General features: G+C 32.3%; 1 protein-coding gene across 1 annotated transcript in view; it reads left to right on the top strand.

Moving 5' to 3' along the window:
- The first annotated feature begins 7406 nt into the window (after positions 1-7406).
- LOC123555193 (uncharacterized) overlaps positions 7407-21957 on the top strand; it is a 42397-nt gene continuing 27846 nt past the window's right edge. The window contains exons 1-11 of the mRNA XM_053548829.1: positions 7407-7481; positions 9584-9721; positions 10278-10387; positions 11494-11623; positions 12262-12324; positions 12595-12830; positions 13680-13769; positions 14889-15024; positions 15856-16061; positions 16542-16651; positions 19857-19926. Coding sequence (XP_053404804.1) covers positions 7436-7481; positions 9584-9721; positions 10278-10387; positions 11494-11623; positions 12262-12324; positions 12595-12830; positions 13680-13769; positions 14889-15024; positions 15856-16061; positions 16542-16651; positions 19857-19926 — 1335 coding nt within the window. The 5' untranslated portion in view covers positions 7407-7435. The remainder of the gene's footprint in view (positions 7482-9583; positions 9722-10277; positions 10388-11493; positions 11624-12261; positions 12325-12594; positions 12831-13679; positions 13770-14888; positions 15025-15855; positions 16062-16541; positions 16652-19856; positions 19927-21957) is intronic.

Here is a 21957-nt window from a genome sequence, read left to right as displayed (position 1 = left end):
TCTTATTATTTTGTTTATAATAATAATTAATTACATCATCATATATTCTTGATATACTTGTGTATTCTGTTTCTGGATAAAAAACACCATTACCAACTTCAAGACGACAGGAGCTCAAAGTGCAATTTTCATTTGCTGCATTAACTTTAAATGTATCTAATAAATGCGGGTTATGTTGTTGTGAATTACTTTTGTCAGGTCGTTGTAAATAAACAAATACATGTTGTGGTTTTGTTACACCAGCTGTTATTCTAAAGGTTATATTATTTTGTTGTGTATCAGTTGATTGTGTCACCATTTCCCTAAGGTATGACCATCTTGCTTTTTTAAATCTTTCAGTAGTAATTAGATCAAACCCAAATTCATTAAAAATCAAACGTGGAACCCATAGAATTAATTTTGTTACAATTACTCTACCAGCAGCAGCATTAGCTCTAAAAATTAATTCATCATCATCTGTCAGCTGTAGTGTTATTTGAATTTGACTTGGAGGTAAAATATTAGTTTCTAAACCCTGAAAAAATGAATAATTATTTAATGGAATTTTAGCATTTACCTCTTTATTACCCTGGATTAATTTCTTTCTAATAGCAAAACCACTATTATATCCAGCTTGGTCATCCCTACTTTCAGCAAACAGCAGTAGGTATCTAAAAAAATCACTTCATTTGGTTCCAGTGATTTAGCATAATCTTCAGATAGTTCAACCAAACTCTTTACATTGTTACTTTGTATAAATTATTACAATCATAAACAATTTTATTCCCTTTTGTTTAACCACTAATGATCATTATGAAGCTGGCCTTATTAATTAAGCAATTTGAATATTCATCTCCATCAGCACCATAATCACCACATTAGTTAAGCTTATTTACTTTAAAACTTACTTTCAAAATAACCATTAACCACTCAAATTGGAACTATCTATCATTAATTGTAAAGTGGATATCGTTTTTTTGTTGTTTAACAATATTTCCCAGGGACCGATATTAAAGCTGGTATCTAAATGAAATAGGGTTATTCATATTCTTTCACAATATTGTTTTGTTCTAAAACATGTATATAATATTATTATTTATTTTTTATTCTATTAATTTTTATTAAAGCTTAAAACTTTAGGATTATATTTTAGTTTTTAGTTATTTATTAAATTATCTGTTAATACGTTTGTGTGAGTGAAGATCCAGATCAGACAATATTCTATTTCTTTCATTCTGGAATATCCTCCTCCTTATATTTTTACTTTTTATTCTTTTCTTGTAATTCTTGGCAATTAAAATTACCAAACTGCGGAGCAGGTTTCTTTTTACATTTATCACAATTTTATTTGTATCTCCAGTTGAAGCTTCCACTAAGCTTTGCATGCAGTAAATTTCCAACTTCTGTTCAACTTATTTGTTCCACTTTTCTAGTGCAGTTTTCTGTGTTTCCAGAGCTTTTTTTCCAGCTGTGTATGAAGATGCAACTCGCTTGAAACCAATTTCGTTTAAGTGTCAAAGATACCTGTATCCGTGTTGATTTTTTCTGTGTGAGCATCACATAAATAAATATTTCTTTATTATTGTAATAACTTTCTTGTACATTATATAAAACGAAATTTTAATAAAAGTTGAATTATTTCTTTAACATTAGTGTCAACTTGTTTTCAACCCTCATTAAAATTAGTATTAACCAAATAATCTGTAATATATATTCTAATTGATTTATAATTATTTATTAATTCAGAATATCCACTCTTGTGGTTCTTTTGTAAACGGATAAGCTTTGTTACTCTGCAGTACTTTTAAAGCATAGATAATACACTGAAATACATCAACAAGTGAATTATCATTACGATCACAAGAATATAAATTGTATTCACAGAGTTAGTATATTTGGTGTTGTAGTTCCCCAAATTCAGTATTGTTAATTTTTTTTTCTCAAATCCAAGCATTGTATGAAAATTTGATGTTTCAATCCAACTTAAAATTATCTGTCAATTGAAATCAAAATCGTAAAAACTACTTAAAATCAAATTCAAAATAATTGGAGACAATTTCTGATTTATCAATTCATAATCACCATTACTTATTATTGTTTTCCCTAATATAATTATTAATATTGTGTAACTGTAAGAACCATTTGTAAATATAATATCATTCCAATCCATACCATTAAGATAACGAATTCTTTTTTTGTCATATTCATCACTAATATTATGCCAAGAGTAGGTCATAGTGTTAATACTATCCAAACCAACAACTAAGTTTTATTTTTATCTAAAATTAAAGAACGACTAAATCTGATTGTAAAATCACTCGGAGTATTTTTGTTATTATCTTTAACTGTTTCAGAACTTAAATACTATTTTTTGTTCCATTTATATAATTATTAAACATATCTTTTTAATTAAAAACTAAAGTTTTAAAAACTTTAATAAAAGTGTAAATTCAAGAAAAATATTTTTATATAACATTTCATGTTGTTCTGGTAAGAGTGAATTCATTTTTAATAGTTCATCAATTATTTCTAATACTTCATTTTTTAGTTCTTCATTATTATTTCCAGCATCAATTGAACCACAAATTAACTCCAAGTCATTAACCAATTCTTTCGGATTACATGGACATACGTCATAACCTTCACCTCTAATTACTTTTTTAAATTTCATAGATCTTTTATTGATAGGCAATCCTGATTTTTCTGTTAATTCTTTGAATATTTTTCTTGAATGAATTGAATGCTTTTTATTATTGTTATATCTTTTATTAATCAAATCAATCAAATCATTATCTACTTTAGTGTTAATTACTTCTTTTCCAGTTATTCTATCCTTAGCAATTAATTTGTTTTGACCATAAAGTTTATTAAGATCGATCAATAAATTATCATATTGCCCATTTGGTGAAACTTTATATGGATTATGATGTTTTATTCCTTTTCCGTATGTAGGAGCTAAATTAAAAGTATTTATCAACCGTTTTTTGTACTTTATCAGTTCGTCTTGTTCATGTTTTAATTCTTTTGCTTTTTCTTGTTTATTTAGATCTTTTGATCTTGATTTGCTAGCTATCAGACCGTTTAGCTTTACGATATTCGTAGTAACATTACCTATTGTATTTTGAATTGTGTCTTCATATATTTTATCAGGATTAGATTCATCTGCAGTAAAAAAGTCAAACATTTCAGATGGTTTGGAATATCCATATTCTTTAAAACATCAGTATCCAAACCAGCATCCAAATTTACTTCATGTATAGTTTTCTCCCATTTGTCAAATTCCCTCAACAGGTCTTTATCTTCAGGAGACTCTGTAATTGGTGGTGGTTCTCGGAATAGCTCTTCCAAACTTTTTAGATTTTCTATTTCATGTATCTTATCAGCAAACTGTTCTGGAATTAATGCCAGTTGTTCTTTAATTCCAGGTAATGCTTTTAACTGACTTGATAATTGTTCTTTTTGACTTTCTATTCCTTCAGTAATTGGTTTATAAATTTCAGTATACATATCCCGATTTGTAGCTTTTCTTATTTTTTCTCTCATTATTTCTTCTCTAAGAGCTCTCATCTTTTGTCCGACTAATTTTTTTCTTATTCTTATTTCATTAAGTTTTGATTGCATTTATATAATAATGTAAGATAATGTAAGATAATGTAAAATAATGTAAAATAATGTAATATTATATAAATGGAAATTCCAAATTATGATACAAAAAGTGATAAATCCAATAACTTTACACAATTTTATCCTTTTATGCCAGATTCATGTTTTAGAATGTTAATATGTGGATCTTCTGGATCTGGAAAAACAAATACATTAATGCATATACTTCGAAAACCTCTTATATATTATGATAAATTATACTTGTATGCTAAAAACCTAGAACAATCTAAATATCAAGATTTAATTAACAACTTAAACCAAATTGCAAAAAAAATTAAAGTAGATCCAAATGAAATACTTGAATATTCGGCTGATTCCAACCAAATTGAACCTTGTGAGAATCTTGAATCAGAAAAACAAAAAGTAGTAATATTTGATGATTTTGTTTGTGAAGATAAAAAAGTTCAAAATGAAATAACAAAATACTTTATTCAAGGACGACACAAAAACTGTTGTGTTATTTATTTAAGTCAGTCTTACTATAAAACACCAAAAGATATTCGAATTAACTGTTCACATTATATTTTATTTGAAAGTCCAGGTAAACGAGAAAATGATATGATTTGTAATGAACAAAATATTAACCCTAACTCTTTTGCTAATGCAACAAATCAAAAATATGATTTCTTATATATTGACAAACCAAGGAAGTTTTTAAGAAAAAACTTTACAGGAATTATATAGATGGGAGTTTTTAATGATGCAAAACAAATAAGTGAACCTGAAAGTATAAGTAAAGTTAAATTTGATACTGATTTAAGTGATTATGCTACTAAAAACAATACAAAAAGCTTAGAAAGGACATGGAATTATATCTTCACAGAAATAAGGAACTTGATAACACAATGAACAGAGCATTAGATATGGGAGGTAATAAAATAATCAACCTAGGAAATCCAGATAAATCCCCCGATGTAGTTCCAAGACGGTTTGTGTATAAAAAAATTCAAAATGTAATAGATGACTATAATCTTGAAGATGTTAAAAGTATAAAACAAACACTAGAAGCAGAAGTAAAGAATATTGAAGAATTAACAAAAGATTTTAAAAAGAATTCATTATTAATAGTTGAATTACAAGGTAAAATTGAAGAAGAAATGAAAGCTATGGTTGATTCTATTAAAGAACTTGAAGAGAAATCTGATTTGACAGATGATAACATAAAAGAAGTATTTCGAGTTAATTTAAACATTTTATTCACCCAAATTCAAGAATTAAAAGATAGTATGATTAAACATGAAGAACTAAAAGACAAGATTATTGAAGCTGAGAAAAAGTTACAAAATATGTATCAGTTAGAAATTAGAACAGAAATAAATAAACTAAATACTGAAACTGAAAATAAGCATAAAGATTTATTAGAATTAATTTCAAATAAACTTGCAGAATATAAATCTGAATTGGAAAAGGCAGCTTCACAAAGAGGTGATGATCATGACACAGCATTAGAGGACTTTAAAAAAGAGCTCAATTCTAAAATAGATGATTTTAAAAAACAAATTCGAAATTGGATTAGTATTGTTGACAACCGTCACAATTTAAAGTATGCAGACTTAAGTAATATTACAAAAAAATTACAAGATGATATTAATGAGTTTAATGCTAAACTTGAAGAACATAAAAATGAACTGGACTTTGTAGTTGAAAAATCAGTTAAACAAGGAGAGTTAATTACTGCTAATACTGAAGCAATTAACATATTTAATAATCAGCTAGAAAATTTGAAGAAACAACTTGTAGACCTGATTAATAATGTTGATGCACGTCACAATACAAAGTACGAAGAGTTAAGTAAACTTAAAGGTTTATTACAAAAAGATATTAATGAATTTAGTGATAAATTTAATGATCAAATTAAAAAAATAATAAATGATTTAGACTCTGTAGTTGAAATATCAGCTAAACAAGGAGAATCAATCACTGCTAATACCCAAGTAACTACTGCTAATACTAAAGCAATAACCGCTAATGTCGAAGAAATTACCACTAATACTCAAGAAATTACAAAAGTAAAAAATGTTTTCTTAAAACAAGAAACACAATTAGCTAGAACAAAGAATACTGTTGACAATCTATCTGCTTCTGAAGTTGCTACAACAAAACGACTTGATGATTTAGCTGAAATAATTCTTAAACTTAAAAAGAAAGATAAAAAAATAGAAAAAAGGCTAGAGGAAGTGGGACGTGAAGTGTTTCTCTTTGAATACTATTATAATCATACTTTTGATTACATACAAATGAAAAAGTATTTTGACCGTCGTGGTGCCTGGATATATTCAACATATAAAAATATGGCCGGTTTGAACTATTTAAATATATTTGAAACTGGATATGGAATTATCGTAGATTATAAAGATTTTATACACATAGACCAAAAATATAAAATAGATGTACTAGATATGCTTTTGAGTGGTGTGTTTATAGTTAGAAAAACCGGAACTTATATAATAGATATTAAGATTTTATTAAAGGGTGCGAGTCCTATAGGTGAACCGGATAAACCGACTAAAAGCCCAATATCAAATTTTATATTTAGGTGGCGGAATTATAGGCCTCAGGATGATGCTTTATTTTTTGATATATTTGATAATGTAAATATAGCAGCTGAGGCAGCTGAGAACTTTGACACTGATCTGTTAATATCTATGTACAAGAAAAAAAATAAAATTTATCTAAAACAAGGAACAATGTTTGACATTCATCCTTATGACGATTCAGCATCTACAGAAGTAACATTTATGCTTTTGATGGGTAGTTACATCAGATTCTACATATCGGATGAACCTGTATCTTATGATGGAAAGAGACTTTCGGATTAAAAGTTTAATTAAAGTTTTAATTACTATGTGTACCCTGATAATATACTTACTAATTGAGAATAAGATCAAATACTTTATATTTTATTAATAAATATAATCTGCCAAAGTTTTGCCAAAGTTTTGCCAAGTGGCAGGAATGTGGCAGTGTCTGCCAAGTTGGCAGAAAAATGGCAGGCTTTTGATTGGTTGAATTTGTGGTTTCCCGCATTATCATTTTTAAAAAATGCACTTGATTTACCTTTGACACTTATATTAAATCAGCTGTAAAACGTAAATCGATCACAAGGAAGTTTAAACGAATTGTACTACAAATGTAAACATATCGGTTAACTTTATGAATGAAAGTAAATACCAATAAAGCGACACCGGTGTCGCTTTACAAACGATATTGATTGATAAACTTGTTAAAGAAAACGACACCGGTGTCGTTAGATTTTGAGGGTACAAGTGTACCGAGTGCAACCGAAGACTGTAGGTCTGACTGGGTCAAAGACCCCGAAGGTTTTAGCTTCGCGAGTTAGTATTATAAGTTTAGGGTTGGGTTAATTGCTGGGTTTAAAATCTGTGGATTTTAAATTGTCCGGCATTGGTCAGTCTGGACCGGGGACTGAATGTTAAATTAGGTGAAATAGGGCTCCGCTGCGGTATTTAATAAACTACTTAGATACTGTCGAACTTCGTCGAAATATTATATATACAAAAGTTGCACTGTCATCAGTCATACATTGTGTTTTATAATAATTATCAATTATACATTGTATAGTAAAGACTTCCTGTTACAACCACACCAGGAATACCAACACGACATGGCAGAAATCAGTCACCATATTTTAACAGTTTTAAGGAAATGTATGCGATAAGGTTTGACGTCCACATTGGAGGCCTTTTGACCTTCTTCCTTTTGTCCTTATCTACAGATATCTATATGAGGTGAACTATAGCATTATTGTGTCAATATTGCTTCTCGCGTTGAAATGAGCAGGGCGGTATGTGTTATCTGGCTAGCAGTAACTGGGGTTGGTAAGTAAAAGAATAAAAATCTAGTTAACCAGATATCTATTTATTCTCAGAAATAAGACTAATTTATGTTTTCAGTAGGTTACTGAAATGAAATGATATGATATTATTCATTTGTTGAATTGACCCTTGATCCTTCAGACCTATAATTTTGAATATTGACCGACATTTATTACATGACATCAAAAATTTATTCAATTCTGCTGTTTTCTTCCATTTAATCCAGCGTTGTTTACTGCTGAAATATTGCTTGATCAATAGCACATATTGACTGGGAATTTATATAAGGAGCCATGTAAAAAGTCCTAATAAAGTCACTGTTTTCTGTAAAAATATTGACATGATCTGACTTTAAACAGTCGAAAGAAGATTTTAATAACAACCTAATGGTACGTTATTTCTCGGAATAACAGTTTATGAATTAATGGCAACTTGTGAGTAAATATGCACTAGCACTGTTACTATCTTTCTAAAGTTAACCTATGATATCAAAACATCTGACACGTTAAAAAATAAAAAATAATTAATAAAGTCTTAAAATTAGCGTGAAATATGCGGTTCACTTTAATCATGGTCAAATAACCAAAAATAAGCACACGGACGTATACATTTTATTTCAATACATCATAGGTCATTTGATTTTTTAAGTGTGAGAAGTTACATTAAAATCTACATTGTGCAAAAAATTCTATTCGCGAAAATGTTATGAAAATTATGATTTTTCCATAGACTTATAAACTTATTATAATACAACTATTAATTGGGAAATATGTGTGTAGATACAGAATATGTATCATAAAATGAAATGAATTAATATAATTTTATTAATTACACCAAGAATATTTTCAGTTTTTCTGTTGCCGACGAGATGTGTATTAGCGCACCCAGGATATAGAGATCTAATGTATGTTTTTTTTACGTTATGACGTGTAATTATAGGTCAAATCTAATAATCATTTTATATCATACACACGTATATTGATAATGATATTGATTTGTTCTTTAGCCTGAGTAAAATTGTAAATATCGTCTTAAAGAACTTTTATAAGCGGCGACATGCATGAAACTGACGTCACATATCATTTATAAACTCCGTTAAATTACTGTGGAACCTGAAACGTCAATATTTTTCCATATTGACGTTCAAATTTCATATCGGGTGCGTGACGTCATTTGTGACGTCAGTTTCATGCATGTCGTCGCTTATAAAAGTTCTTTAACGACGATATTTACAATTTTACTAGGGCTTACCCGTTTGTTAAGGACACGTCACGGCTGAGATATTTTAGCATTATTGCAATACACAATTGGTATTAAAATTGTATACATTTGCTCATTTCTATATAAATCCTCAATATCTATTTGAAAAGAAGGGATGTGATTTGTATGATTGCAACACTGCGAGTTGCTTAATTAGTGACAAACAAAAGGAATTCTTACCTGATTTGGATAGACAAAACGACAGTAAGTTAACAATATATTCTTTATAAGCTACACTATAGAAGAGCTATTTTCAGAAAATCAAACTAGAAGATGGAAATATCAGCAAACGTTTAATTAGATTACGAGTCACCATACACCTGTCAAAATTTGTCATTAGTTTTCACGATCTGTCAAAATTGTCTTATCTCTCCATTCTGCAAGTAAATTGGTACGACATTGTAGTGTGCAACTTCCTTTACATTCCACATTAATATTAATATTATACTTGAATTTGCTTTGTTGAGCTTATTGAAGTCACGTAAGAATTTCTATTGTTTTAATTTATTGTCTGTAATAAAGGCATCAAACCTCGATATTAAGATATAAGAATTGTTCCTTTCTGGTGGGAAAAGAAAACTATTTGGTTGAATCATAACATAATGATTTTTGGAAAGAACTGAATATTCACTTTGATTTTTTAATCACCAGAAATTCCTTGTGGAATCGGCTGGGACTCCATACGCATACACGTAACCTACTTTATTCATCTTTTTCATTCTTTATTAATGATACTTTACTAAAGGTAGATTTGGTAATGTGTATAACTTTGAACGTTTGCATAACTTTTTATTACCTGTCTGCATCAATGTTAAGCATTAGTGCTATTCTTATGTTTATTTCAGTGCTAGGAGACCCATGCACAACAATGGAAGAAATAAATGATTTGCATCGAAGTGTAGACTATCAAGTAAAAGATCGTCAGTACGACCTTTTGATATGTGACCGGCGTATTAAGCAAACATGGTATAAGTTTAGCCAAGGTATGTACATGGATTTATTAGATACTTCCGGGTAAGTGACAGTACTGAAGGTGAAGTAGGACTTCACGTATGAGCTTTAATCTTGAATAAGGAGATACTATTTTGTGCTCCGGGGCCTAAACTTTCACTGCAAAGCAGATAGTCCATGTCAATAAAAAATGAAAAGCTAGGAATATTTTTCCTCCCAATGTTTGTTGTGTTTTTATCTATTTCAGGGATAAAACATTGGTTATCACCTTTTGCGTGTAAAACGAATGAATAGATGAAATACGAAGGCCATTCCAAACATAATGAAAATCGTGTAGGAAAATAGTACACAGTATTTGTATAGACTTAAAAAAAATACCACTCCAAGCTGACCCAAGTGCTTTATTTGATAAATATTTGCGCTCAGCCAGTATCTTTTTCAACCTTGAAAAAGTCACACGGACTAAGATCTGGTGAATAAACAGGATGAATTATATTGATTTAACCAGTAGATTGTAACTCTAGCTAGAAAATTTTTCTCAGTAAATGAGGCTCCGCTTTTTTTTCAATTTATATCGTATGTTTCAAGGTAGGACAATGGCAAACCACTGTGTACAAACATATCATTGCGGAACCCATATCCCATTATGGCTTAAAGGGACACCTCCTAGTCAGTCGGATGGTATTGTTACCAGAGAGGTACGTTTATATCATTTATTAAATCTTACGGGGTGGGGGGGGGGGGGGGGGGGGCAAACAGTTACTTTGAATTTATACAAGTGTCGGAAGGGATATCATCTACTGAAACATGTGGCAACAAACGGAAAACTTTGTTATTTATATCAATGAATGTCATTATTTTCAATAAAATCGAAAATTGAAATGTCTGTCCATTAAAATATGTTTATACTTTTACATGTACATTATCCTTTAATTGTTCGGTTATGAGATGAACACTTAAAATCCTAAGACAAATTCCGGATGTTTACATATGATATTAATTACTACATACTATTTTAGATATAAAAATTAAGACTGAATTTCTGTTTATTGCTGCAAAACTGCGTCTACAGTAACGTCATGTATATCTCGCGCAGTTACGATATTACGTTAAAATTGCAGACACATGTTTCAAAATAGTGTGACCTGCAGTAGCATTCTGTCAGTGTAAAATATAAATATCATTATTAACATACTTTTCACTGGTGAAATCGTGACGTTGTGCCTCGTTTGCTTGTGTAACGTTACTACAGATAAAAGGTAAGGGTAGATTTCCCGGAAGCACAGAGCACAAAAACACAGCCTCAGTCACGCATCCGCAAAGTAGGCCCACAACAAAAAAGAAGTTGCTCATCTTTGAATCATGACTTTGTGTGTTAGGTATTGAGTTTTGTCTATATATATTACAGTCGGAATATGATGCTGATACATGTAATAGTTTTTGTGAAAGTTGATGCTTCGAGCGTGGTTTTTTGCGTTATCGACAATTCGAACATAAATTAAACGTGTTTTGTGTGTCATTTAGGTGTTACAAATATGCGAGACATTTTGTTTCATGGTATTATTTGTTTTGCAGGTATGTTGTACATTGTACACTGTGTCTTTTATCTTACCTTACCCATTTTTGTATTTTGAATATAATTGAAATACATTTGTTGTTTGATTTTTGAAGCAACCCGTCTGCTTCATTTTTGTTACAGTTTCTTTTTGTTGTTGGCCTACTTTTCACTGCTTGGTTCTATGGCTGTGTTTGGGGTGCTTTATACTTCCGGCAAAAATACCATTAGCTTTCTATTACTTTACAGGTTTGCGGTGCCAGTGCAGATGATAGCGACTGTTGTCAGTACAAAGATACAATTCGGGTGAAGAATTGTGGATCGTTCTTTGTGTATGAACTTAAGTCGACACGGGGTTGTTCTAGGGCATATTGTGCAGGTATATAATGTCCTAAAATAATACAAAACCAATCTACGTAGGTATTTAGAGGGTTTCTTGGATTTCTTACCTATATTGTAGGTGCGACTCCGTGTTGCTTGCGTTTCTGGTCCTTTTGGATCATGGAGAAAATTTATGCATAAACCGGTGCTAGGAGGCGCAGAAATTATTGCGTATTTCATTTCCTATCGTGGACAATCAAATTACGTCTGCTATTATGTTGCTTGGTTGCATTCTATGCTTTCAAAGGATCCTTCCACAGATTTTAAACTTGTCAGACAATTTACACATCTTCTGATTCGCCTAAAATTTAGTTAAAACATTGAAAACAAGAAGAAGTTTTATTCACTGAGCCTTGGTTTTTATGAAGATATTTTCAAGGCCTGAAAGATTCAAAGGAAGTCGGATCATCAGTATGTGTCTGCATTAAATATCCTGAGAATCGAGATATAATTTATACACCTTTTACTAGTAGCATATATCTTATTATTAAAGATATGTTGTCCAACCAGTACTAATCTGAACCACAGAATAAAACACTGACTACAACGATAAAAACCGAATTGACAAGTGAAGTGTAATGCATTACGCAACAGAATTGGATAATAAATTAAATTGTTCTTTTTGTACTAAATCAGGTACTGGGAACACATGCCCTATCGGACAGTGGTCACCAACAGGATTTCAGCCGGGTTGTAGAGGTCAAAAATCTATACGTTATTCTAACTATAAAATGGAACAAAGTTTCCTCTTCGCAATAATAATAATAATAAAATAGATAAAAACTGTTGTAAAAAAAAGTTTTTCAGTGGTTAAATAAAACTGAATGTATGGATTCACTAGACTCTATTACTCAAGAATATTATCAGTTTAATCAAAACATTACAATCCTTATGACTTTATCAACAAATAAATTATCCTGCACAGTGTTCAGAGGCAATTCGAAGTTTCATTATATCCCATATTTTCAGATATGTATCCAAAGATGACACAGTCACCAACGCTTTCAAATCCAATCGTTAAACCGGATACGTTCGAATTCAACTGCCATATCAATTTTGATCCGTCGAATTCTCAAGTCGGCTTCAAAGTCAGTTGGTTATTTGACAACAAAACTGATCCTAAAGTACCTGTTACTGAAATAAATGGAATAACTCGTGATGTTCAACTCGACCAAAAGTACTTACATAATAATCTAGGAAAAACTGTAAGTCACATTTACACTGGTGCTTCATACCAAAATAATCTAATTCATTTTCAAATTATCTCAGCCACAGGGTGAGCAAAATGTGCAGCCAGATCTTGACTCGAACTCGGGGCCTCGGGATACCGCTCCGATGCTCTGCCGACTGAGCTTCCCGGCCGTCTACACATTTTCTCCCCGTTTTAATATTCAGGTTCTATACATATTTCCGCACCATTTTGAAATTCGTCCTCGAATTTCAGTGGTTACTTTATATATAAGCAATTACATGCGTCGAAAACTAACCAGTGTAATGCCGTCACGGCCCCACGTTGTGCGCCAAATGTTACTGGGTGAGAAAAATGTGCAGCCAGACCGGAACTCGAACCCGGGGCCTCGGACTACCGTTCCGATGCTCTACCGATTGAGCCACCCTGCCGCCTACACAATTTCTCCCCGTTTTAATACTCAAGTTCTGTACCGTGACACCTGCTCTTACTGTTTGATATGCGGCTTTGAAACTTTGAACACTTGCTTACCATTATTGTCACACATTGCCATATAGTGCAAGACTTATTCAGTTCTGCAAGTACAAGTAGCCTATTTGTCTTATCTTTTGTTATTTTTTTGTCTTAAACTCCCTGGAAATATTTTGACCCAATACCTACATCAATTATTTGGTTAGTCGAGCGCGCTGTCAACAGACAGACAGCTCTTGTTACTTAAGACTGCTAAATTTAAATTCAACGTTTTGACATATTACACAGAATTTTAGTGTTCAAGCGGCTCTAGATCTGTATTACAAATTTACTGTAGATATTTTTCAGATATGGTCATGCACTGATAGAATATATACTTATTTTGATCTTATAGCTTAGCTGTATTGCGGAACCATTCTTTCTAACAACACCATTGAATAAAGGGCCTTATTTGACTAGCAATGGGTATTGGTGTGGAATAAAGGTAGGTAACTTAATTGAAATGTACGGTAACCATGAAATACATGATGTGTTTACAAATTTACTTTTATGCACAAATAATCAAAGCAACCTCAAACTAAATAAATATATTCATTTAGCAGTGTTCAAATATAAAAGATATCCAAAATCCAGATTATGACATCTACATTCTACCAATGTGCTTTAGGCACATGTTTTCGACAATACTGAAATTTGATTAAACCCCTGATTATTCAAATCTTCAGGATGCACTGAATTATTCTCAGTCCGGACAATACAAACAAGGATGGTGTGCTTGACTGCTTATTCTAACACGATCTGCAACAATTGCTATATAAACATATAGCGGAATCGCCTATACATGAATCTACGATAAAATATGGTTGGCTATTACATTTCACCCCCTATGATTGTGGCATAAGAGATTCTACTTCAGTTCCATTACATACAAATTATTTCAGGGCCAAACGGTTGAAAACAGCATTTCAAAAACATAAATATGATAAAAAGTCATACTGACTTATGTGTAGGACCGTAAAACACGTTTCGATCTCTACGAGCGAATTCAATTAGCTTAATTAAGATTCAGCGGTGACGTCATAAATGTATGACATAAAGTATGACGTCATAATGATGTGACGTCATATAAATTTAAGCTCGTAACTTGTAACACAGGGTCAACTCGCCTAATTTGATGATTCTGTTCATAATTAGTTTGCGAGCTGTAAGATTACTAATTTATGAATACTACTCAAAATTCTGATAAAAAGAAACAAATATCTATACGTTCCATTGGCTATGCAACTCGTTCTAACCATAGGGGGTGAATTGTAACAGCATATGACCCGAATGACGTATTACGCTGAAAATGTAGTACTGTAAAATGCGAATTATTTGCGTTGTTAGAATCGAAATAATAAATATGTTCCAATAATTTTATCAATTAATAAAACATGGGCAGTCGTTTGGATGCGAATGATTAAATCACTCGTGCTACGCACTCGTGATTTAATTATTACGCATCCAAACTCCTGCCCATATTTTATTAACTGATAAAATATGGGAACAGATTTATTATTTCTTAAACAGAAGTTCATTAAATTTATCTTGTATCATATTTTAGTTCTCGAACACGAGCCTGACGGTAAGAGAAAACGAGCAATCGAAAAAAGTTCAAGTTATATCGACCATCCCAATAGTTTGCTCCAAAAAGTCACAGCCGTCTTGCAAAGTTGAAATTTATTTGAAAAACAACAAAGGTTCGCTTTATATTATGAAAATAATAAATAAATGAATAAAACATTACCACGAAACCACGATAGTGAAAGTCGAAACTACGATAGAGAAGATGAAAATTATTATGATGAAAGTCAAAATCACGATGATGAAAGGCGAAACTACGATGATGAAAGTCGAAATCACGATGATGAAAGCCGAAACTACGTTGATGAATGTTAAAATGTGAAAATCGAAGACACGATGTTGAAAGTCGAAACTACGATGGTGGAGTGGAAACTACGATGACCGAAGTCAAAAATTAAAACTACGATTGTTGAATTGCAATCCAAGATAGTGAAAGTCGAAACCAAGATGCTGAAAACGCGTAATCACAATGGTGAAAACGCGCGAAATAAAATCTTTTTTTACATCATCGTAGCTTTGTGATTCCGACTTCCATCATCAAAGCTTCGAACTTTCACTATTGTAATTCGACTTTCACAACCATGGTTTCGACATTTTTATCGCTATTTCGTAATTTCTTCTTTCAAGGTAGGAATTCAGAAATAAAACAAAACGCAACAGACAAAAGATTACACCGCAACATTAAATACAATTGGCAAAGTACTTTTATTTTTTTGTGTTTGATTCAGAGTCACAGCGACAGAATTAAGGTCAAATGGCGAGTTTTCCTTGTTTGATTTCAAATTCAGCTTTTAAGAAAATAAGAGATGTGTTAATCTAACATCTATGTAATAACACGTTTGGCCAGAGTTTTCTAATGTTGTTTGCAAATATACATCTTCAACACTGTAAACATTCGAATTCATTATAATTAATTGGAATTACCTACTAATATGGTATATTCCAAGGTGATGCTGTATTTACCGAATGCACCCAGATCCTCAGACCGTCTGACTGGAACAATAGGACCAACCTAGCAGTTACAGAATTTGAAGTCCTTGCTGAGAGAGATTCAAAAAATGATGGTGACAAAAATCTAGCTGTACATTTTGCAATGATCGATACGGGGGACGGGCCAGAAACTTTCAATAACTACACACTGCCTAATCTCTTGGTAGTTATGTTTTTATATCAAAATGATACACGATAGATATTAAGAATGAAAGTTTTATTTTGCTAAAAATAATAAAATCGATGAAAGGATAGATGCGACCTTTAAGTTGTCAAGGGCTCAGGTCAACAAATTAAGTGATATTTACATTTAGATTTAACTGTATAACTCTGACCTGCTACTAAATAAAACTGTTTATTTTTTGTTATTTTAAGACATATACAGTACATTGTATTAGCAGCTTGAATAAGGCGGAGAAGGCGGAAGCATGTATTTCCTGTACCGTCCGCGAACCGAACATGCAACATTTTCATTTTTGCTGTGTTAGGCGACCTGTGGAGATTCCGCTTTTTCTTGTTTTTGTCAAGAATATCTAGTAATCAGTAACCTTTTGAGTTGATAACACAACATGCGTAGAGGTTTCAAATATTTATAATAGGAACTATTAATTTTTACCAATGCTTTGGTCATAAACTATTACAGATACACACCATTGACAAGGAAACAGCAATGTGCCAATGTACCAATGATCCATGGTGTCGGACATTTGATTCCCAGTTCCAGACTTTAGGACTGAACGGGACTTTACGCGAGTAAAAATTTGTCTTGATTAAATTATAATGTAACATTGTCACACGCCCGTAGAAGTTTTATCTTTGTATTTTTCATACCCTCGATCCCTGTAAATCGCTTTATTTGCTGTAAAAAGTATCCGCGTATTTGGGTTCGGTGTTGTAATATTTTCTGTTTCTTTGGGATCGTGGAGTTCATTCAATGGGAGACTTTGGTCAGTTATCTCCCTTTCATACTCTATTATAGTAAGTAGGTCCTTTCATTTGGATTACTCTGTTGTTATCGCTATGTTATTTGTAACAATATGATGTAAATGAAGCTAGGTTATTGATCTTCATGACTGTTCATTTAAAGATGCCTTCAGCAACATATTCTATAAACACTCCAGTGTCTAATTTTGACATTTCAGACATTTAATTTAACAAAAATGCAAGATATCTCATACCTTAGAACTGAGATATCTCATAGGCAAAATAGCCATAAAGTCAGAGGATTCCCAATGATGGGACCTACGTGCAATTTTATTATCTTGGACATAATGCAATAAGGGAGACAATTTGACACTCACCAAAGTCCCTCATTTCACCAAAATAAAAAGCATGTGGGTTGTTAAAAATCTACAATCAACCCGTTTCTGTTTATATTTTCTTGGTTATGTTCTATGCTTCTATAGATTCTTCTTGCAGACAGATTGTATAAACTATTCCTACAGCAGTCTATGATTGCCGTGCCATGGCTGTAAAAAGTCTTCCAGTACTTGAATTCAGTTTTGCTATATTTTCTCATCCTTTTTGGATCTTGGAAGTAGTTTCATTTTGTACTACAAAAGAATTCGACTTAAGCCGTTGTTGGGTGGGGGTGGCGGGGAGGAGCGTGATTTACTATGTCTCATTAAGAGACTCTATTGACCACTGCTAGCCTCTCCGTGTGAAGCAAACTTCATTTGATTAGAAGGACTGGTATAAGCAATCACTTCTACATGCAAAGCAAAACAAGTCAAAATTCAGATCAGTTATAATTAGTGTCCTTTTTATTGTGAGCAATGTTTTGTGAGCTACAGGTCATGGCAATCTAAATATGTTAAATCATATCCTAAAAATCCAATCTCTATAGTTTATGCAAATTAACCACACTTTCCTAACCATCAGCCTAACAAATGTAGTGTAAACACATTTCCATTTACTCAACAAACTTTACATATTCTATTGTCCGAGTATTGAGTGAGAATCCTGCGTATTTTAGTTTACATAGTAAACCGTTATGCCAGACTTTCTCGAAGGCCTTATATCGGAAAATACCGCACGAACATCTGGACCGTTGTCTAGAGCTTTACAGAAAGTATCGTATATGAAAACAAGCTGATTAACTGTGGAGTCACCCGGAATGAAAAAAAGACTGTAGAGGAGTTAGAAAGCGAGAATCATGAAGATGGTTATAAACATACTTGAAAATGAGGCGTTCAAGAACTTTTTCAGTAGTGTTTAAGTGTGATATTGGACGATAGTTATTCGGAAGAGTTGCATCGTCTTTCTTGAAGATTGCGCTAACATGGGCTACTTTCCGCGAGGCTGGCACAGTAGAAGATTGAAGTGAAGCATTGAAAAGGTCACAAAGAGGAAAAGATAGTTCATGAGAAGCCTCAAGTAGAATTATGTTACTTATAACACCAGGACCTGCGGCCTTGTGAACTGGTAGAGACTTCAAGACATCTTCAGTTTCATCCGGAGAAAGATGAATTTCATTTAAAATAGTGGTAGAATTCATAGGACCAAGATTAGGTACCATTATATTTTATTCCTCAGTGTATGTCTGCTCTTGGAAGTAATCATTTAAAAGGTTAGCTTTTTCAAAATAAGAAGACGTTGTTTGCCGTGTGTTGGATTTATATAGTAGAGAAATAACATTGTTATTTGTTTTAGAGATGAAGGATTTTAAATTAGTACACCAGCCTTTGGAAGAGAATTATCCGTTTTTAAGTTTATCTGAAAGTTTGATAAAGTATTGTGATTTGGCTTCACGAATGAGCAAAAGAGTCTCATTTCGGACTTGTCGAAATTTGTGCCAGTGATGGGTTGAGTTTGGTCTCTTAGCTTATCTGTAAAAACGCTTACGCTTTTGTATGGTCTTCTTTATATTATTATTTTTGAAAAGACTGTGATTTGCTTGGTTATATACTGGAGGCGTATATATTGATATCTTGGTCGATACAGCTATTCCAGTTGAAATTGTCGGTTTTTGCTCTGAGGCTGTCATAGTCTCCCCGATCATATTCCCATACCAGTCTGTTAAAGCATTTTTGTTTCATTTTATTAAATTTGAGAAGCCCGAAGATTGGAATGTGGTACCGTTGGTCCTGTTCAAGAAAGTGTTCTAAAATACAAAATAACTTCTCCATGAGAATCATCAATCTTTTCGTTGAAATTATTTTAAGAAGCATTCCGAAATTCTTTTATGTGTGACTTTTATAACTGAGCGAAAATCATGCTTATCTAATACGTATAATGAATTCTTAAAGTCATTATACCACATTAAGCAGACACAAACATATACGAAGAAGGAACACATCAGGATGCATGATTGAAATGCGCTGTCCATGCATCTTTTTTTTTTAAGATAGGCCTATATCTTGTTTTTAAATAAATTTTAAGGTAAGAAGTTAGCACATCTAAAGTGCAGTTGTTTAATTAAATTAGAATTTATTGTATCGAATTGGTGATTTCAGTAGCCACACGCTATGCATTAAGTAGAACAATAATATTTATAGATAAAAGCACGACTTAAGGTGTAACAAAACGTTTGTTCATACCTCTAGTAGCACAAAAGAAAAAAATTGATGCTTAGATCAACATGTCATGGATAACAATAGTTTTATACAACTTGCAAAAATGATAGCTCGTCTTATTGGTACTAGGTGTCTTAAAGCCTTTATGATATACTGTCTCCGGTGGTAATCTAATGCGAATTAGCAACAATGATTAATAGTTTTAGATTTCGATAATTCATAGATCAACGGAATAGCGTTACAGTATCATTTAGATACAATTCACGTGTTTTTATGCGATTCATATAATGGGTAATTTTGTACTTCCTAATGAAAATATGTTCTACAAGTGCCTCATTTTAATGCAGTTTGAATATAATTTCTTTGTTCACTAGTACAATATCTAATCAGAAAAGGTTTATTTTCCTTTTGCACATACTGTATTGTTATGATTACTATTTCAGTTACTTCATGCTACAACAAGCTGGAGAGTTTACCATGTATAAAAGTAATGCTCCAAATCGTTTGTTCAAAGTGAGTAACTTACACACTTCATATATGAATAAACAGTTTTGTCTTTTTATCTAAACAAAACAGGTAGAAAAGATATTTTATAGACCGGAGTGTACAGTGTCCCGTTAGGACCATCGCCGCATGCATGGGCTCGAAACAGTGAAACAACGATATTGCGGTGTTGAAAAGTCGAAATAATGAAACTACGACAGTGAAAAGTCGAAAGTACGATGACGAAAACACAAAGCTACGATGGTGATAAATCGAACGAACGATACTTAATAGTCCAAATTATTTTTTACTTTCATCATCGTACTTTTGACTTTTCACCATTGTGGTTTCGTTGTTTCGACATTTCACTATAGTAGTTTCGACATTTCACCTTCGAACTTTCGACTTAACATCATAGTATCGCCTTCCTGATGCCCATGCACACAGATTACCATTTCACGGAGTAGAACGTAATCATGTCGTCTAAATATAAACGTAATTCATTACTCCTTTTGTACATGCAATTGTGTAGGTAGATAGTTTGTTAGTTGTTGTTAGTTGCTTGATCAAGTTAAATGCAATGTATGTCACAATTGTATCCTCAATAAAATAATGTAAATAAATCCTGCAAAGTGATTCTTTGCATTAACTAGAAAAGTCTGCAGATGCAAGTCACGATAATTTAATAGTGCTTTTATAGAATTCAATTGTAATTCGGTTTTACAGTATGTATGTTCCATTTCTTCAATCAACTAAATTGCAGCAGTAAATCCTTTTCCTGACCTTGACGATATAAGTGTGTAACTGATCTACACTCTGTTACCGGTAGTATCTTTTTGAAGTGTCAGTCAGTTGATTCTCTTGACCTGACTCGCCCTCAGCCTATAATTTTAGTATAGAGCCTACACAAGACTGGGCTTTAAACTAGTGTATTAGTAGTGCATGTATAGAGTTTATTTGGTAAAAATAGGGCCCAAAAACAAAAAGTGTGTGTCCAAATTTAAAAGCTAAAATATTATGCACAAGTTCTTGCAGAAAAAATTCCCGCTTGTGTTATATGCCTTATTTTTCTATCCCAGACCTCAGTTTCAAATCATTGACAGCAAAAAAAAAACTCTTTATAAATGAGATTCTAAATAAATATATTTTATAGTGCCGTTCAGTCTCCTATTCATGAAGATCGAAATATCTACCGAAACAATTGTATATTTAATACATGTACAAAACCATCTTCAGACAACACGATTATGTTCAACCTCGTGTAATGGCAAACAGACCTGTGCGCATGGGCGACAGGAATGCGATACTACGGTGTTGAAAATCGAAAGACGAAAGTACGATGGTAAAATATCGAAAGAACGATGATGAAATGTCAAGAATGCGATGTTGAAAACTCGACACTACGATGGTGAAAGATCGAAAGTACGTTGGTTAAAAGTCAAAACCACGATGGCGAAAAAATGAACAGCGAAACCACGATGGTGAAAAGTTGAAACAACGCAACCACGATGGTGAAGTCAAAAGTACGATGTTGAAAATACGAAATAATTTCGACGACCATTCACCGTCGTAGTTTCGTTGTTCGATCTATCACCATCGTAGTTTCGTATTTTCATCATTGTGGTTTCGACTTTTCTCCATCGTGGTTCCGTTTACTACTTTTCAACATCACCGTATCGTTGTTTTGAGCTCACAGTATACGGCAATGGCCAACCGCCTTCAAAGGTACACCGTTAAAGTGTGATTTCAACAAAGAATAAGTCATAAATGATTTGCAACTGAAAGGATGTAAGTCACTTTGAATTAGCAAAAACGGGTATTTTAGTTTTATCACTTGATTTCTATTTTTTAGATGTCAGTATACATACTCAAACGACTTCACATATTTAAATGAATTCAACAAATATTGTCAAGATATTTGATCCAGGCAAGTACCTACGCCTTTATATATTTTGACTAATAAAATGGATCAAGTTGACAATGAGATATCTTAGGCTAACTGACAGAAGCACAACTAGTGAGACTTAAGTGTCCCATATGGCTACCTAGCCTTAATTATTC

Source organism: Mercenaria mercenaria, chromosome 7, assembly GCF_021730395.1.
Source record: "Mercenaria mercenaria strain notata chromosome 7, MADL_Memer_1, whole genome shotgun sequence".
Classification (NCBI taxonomy): domain Eukaryota; kingdom Metazoa; phylum Mollusca; class Bivalvia; order Venerida; family Veneridae; genus Mercenaria; species Mercenaria mercenaria.
Note: the sequence above shows the minus strand (reverse complement) of the source record. Positions and strands in the feature narration are given on the sequence as shown.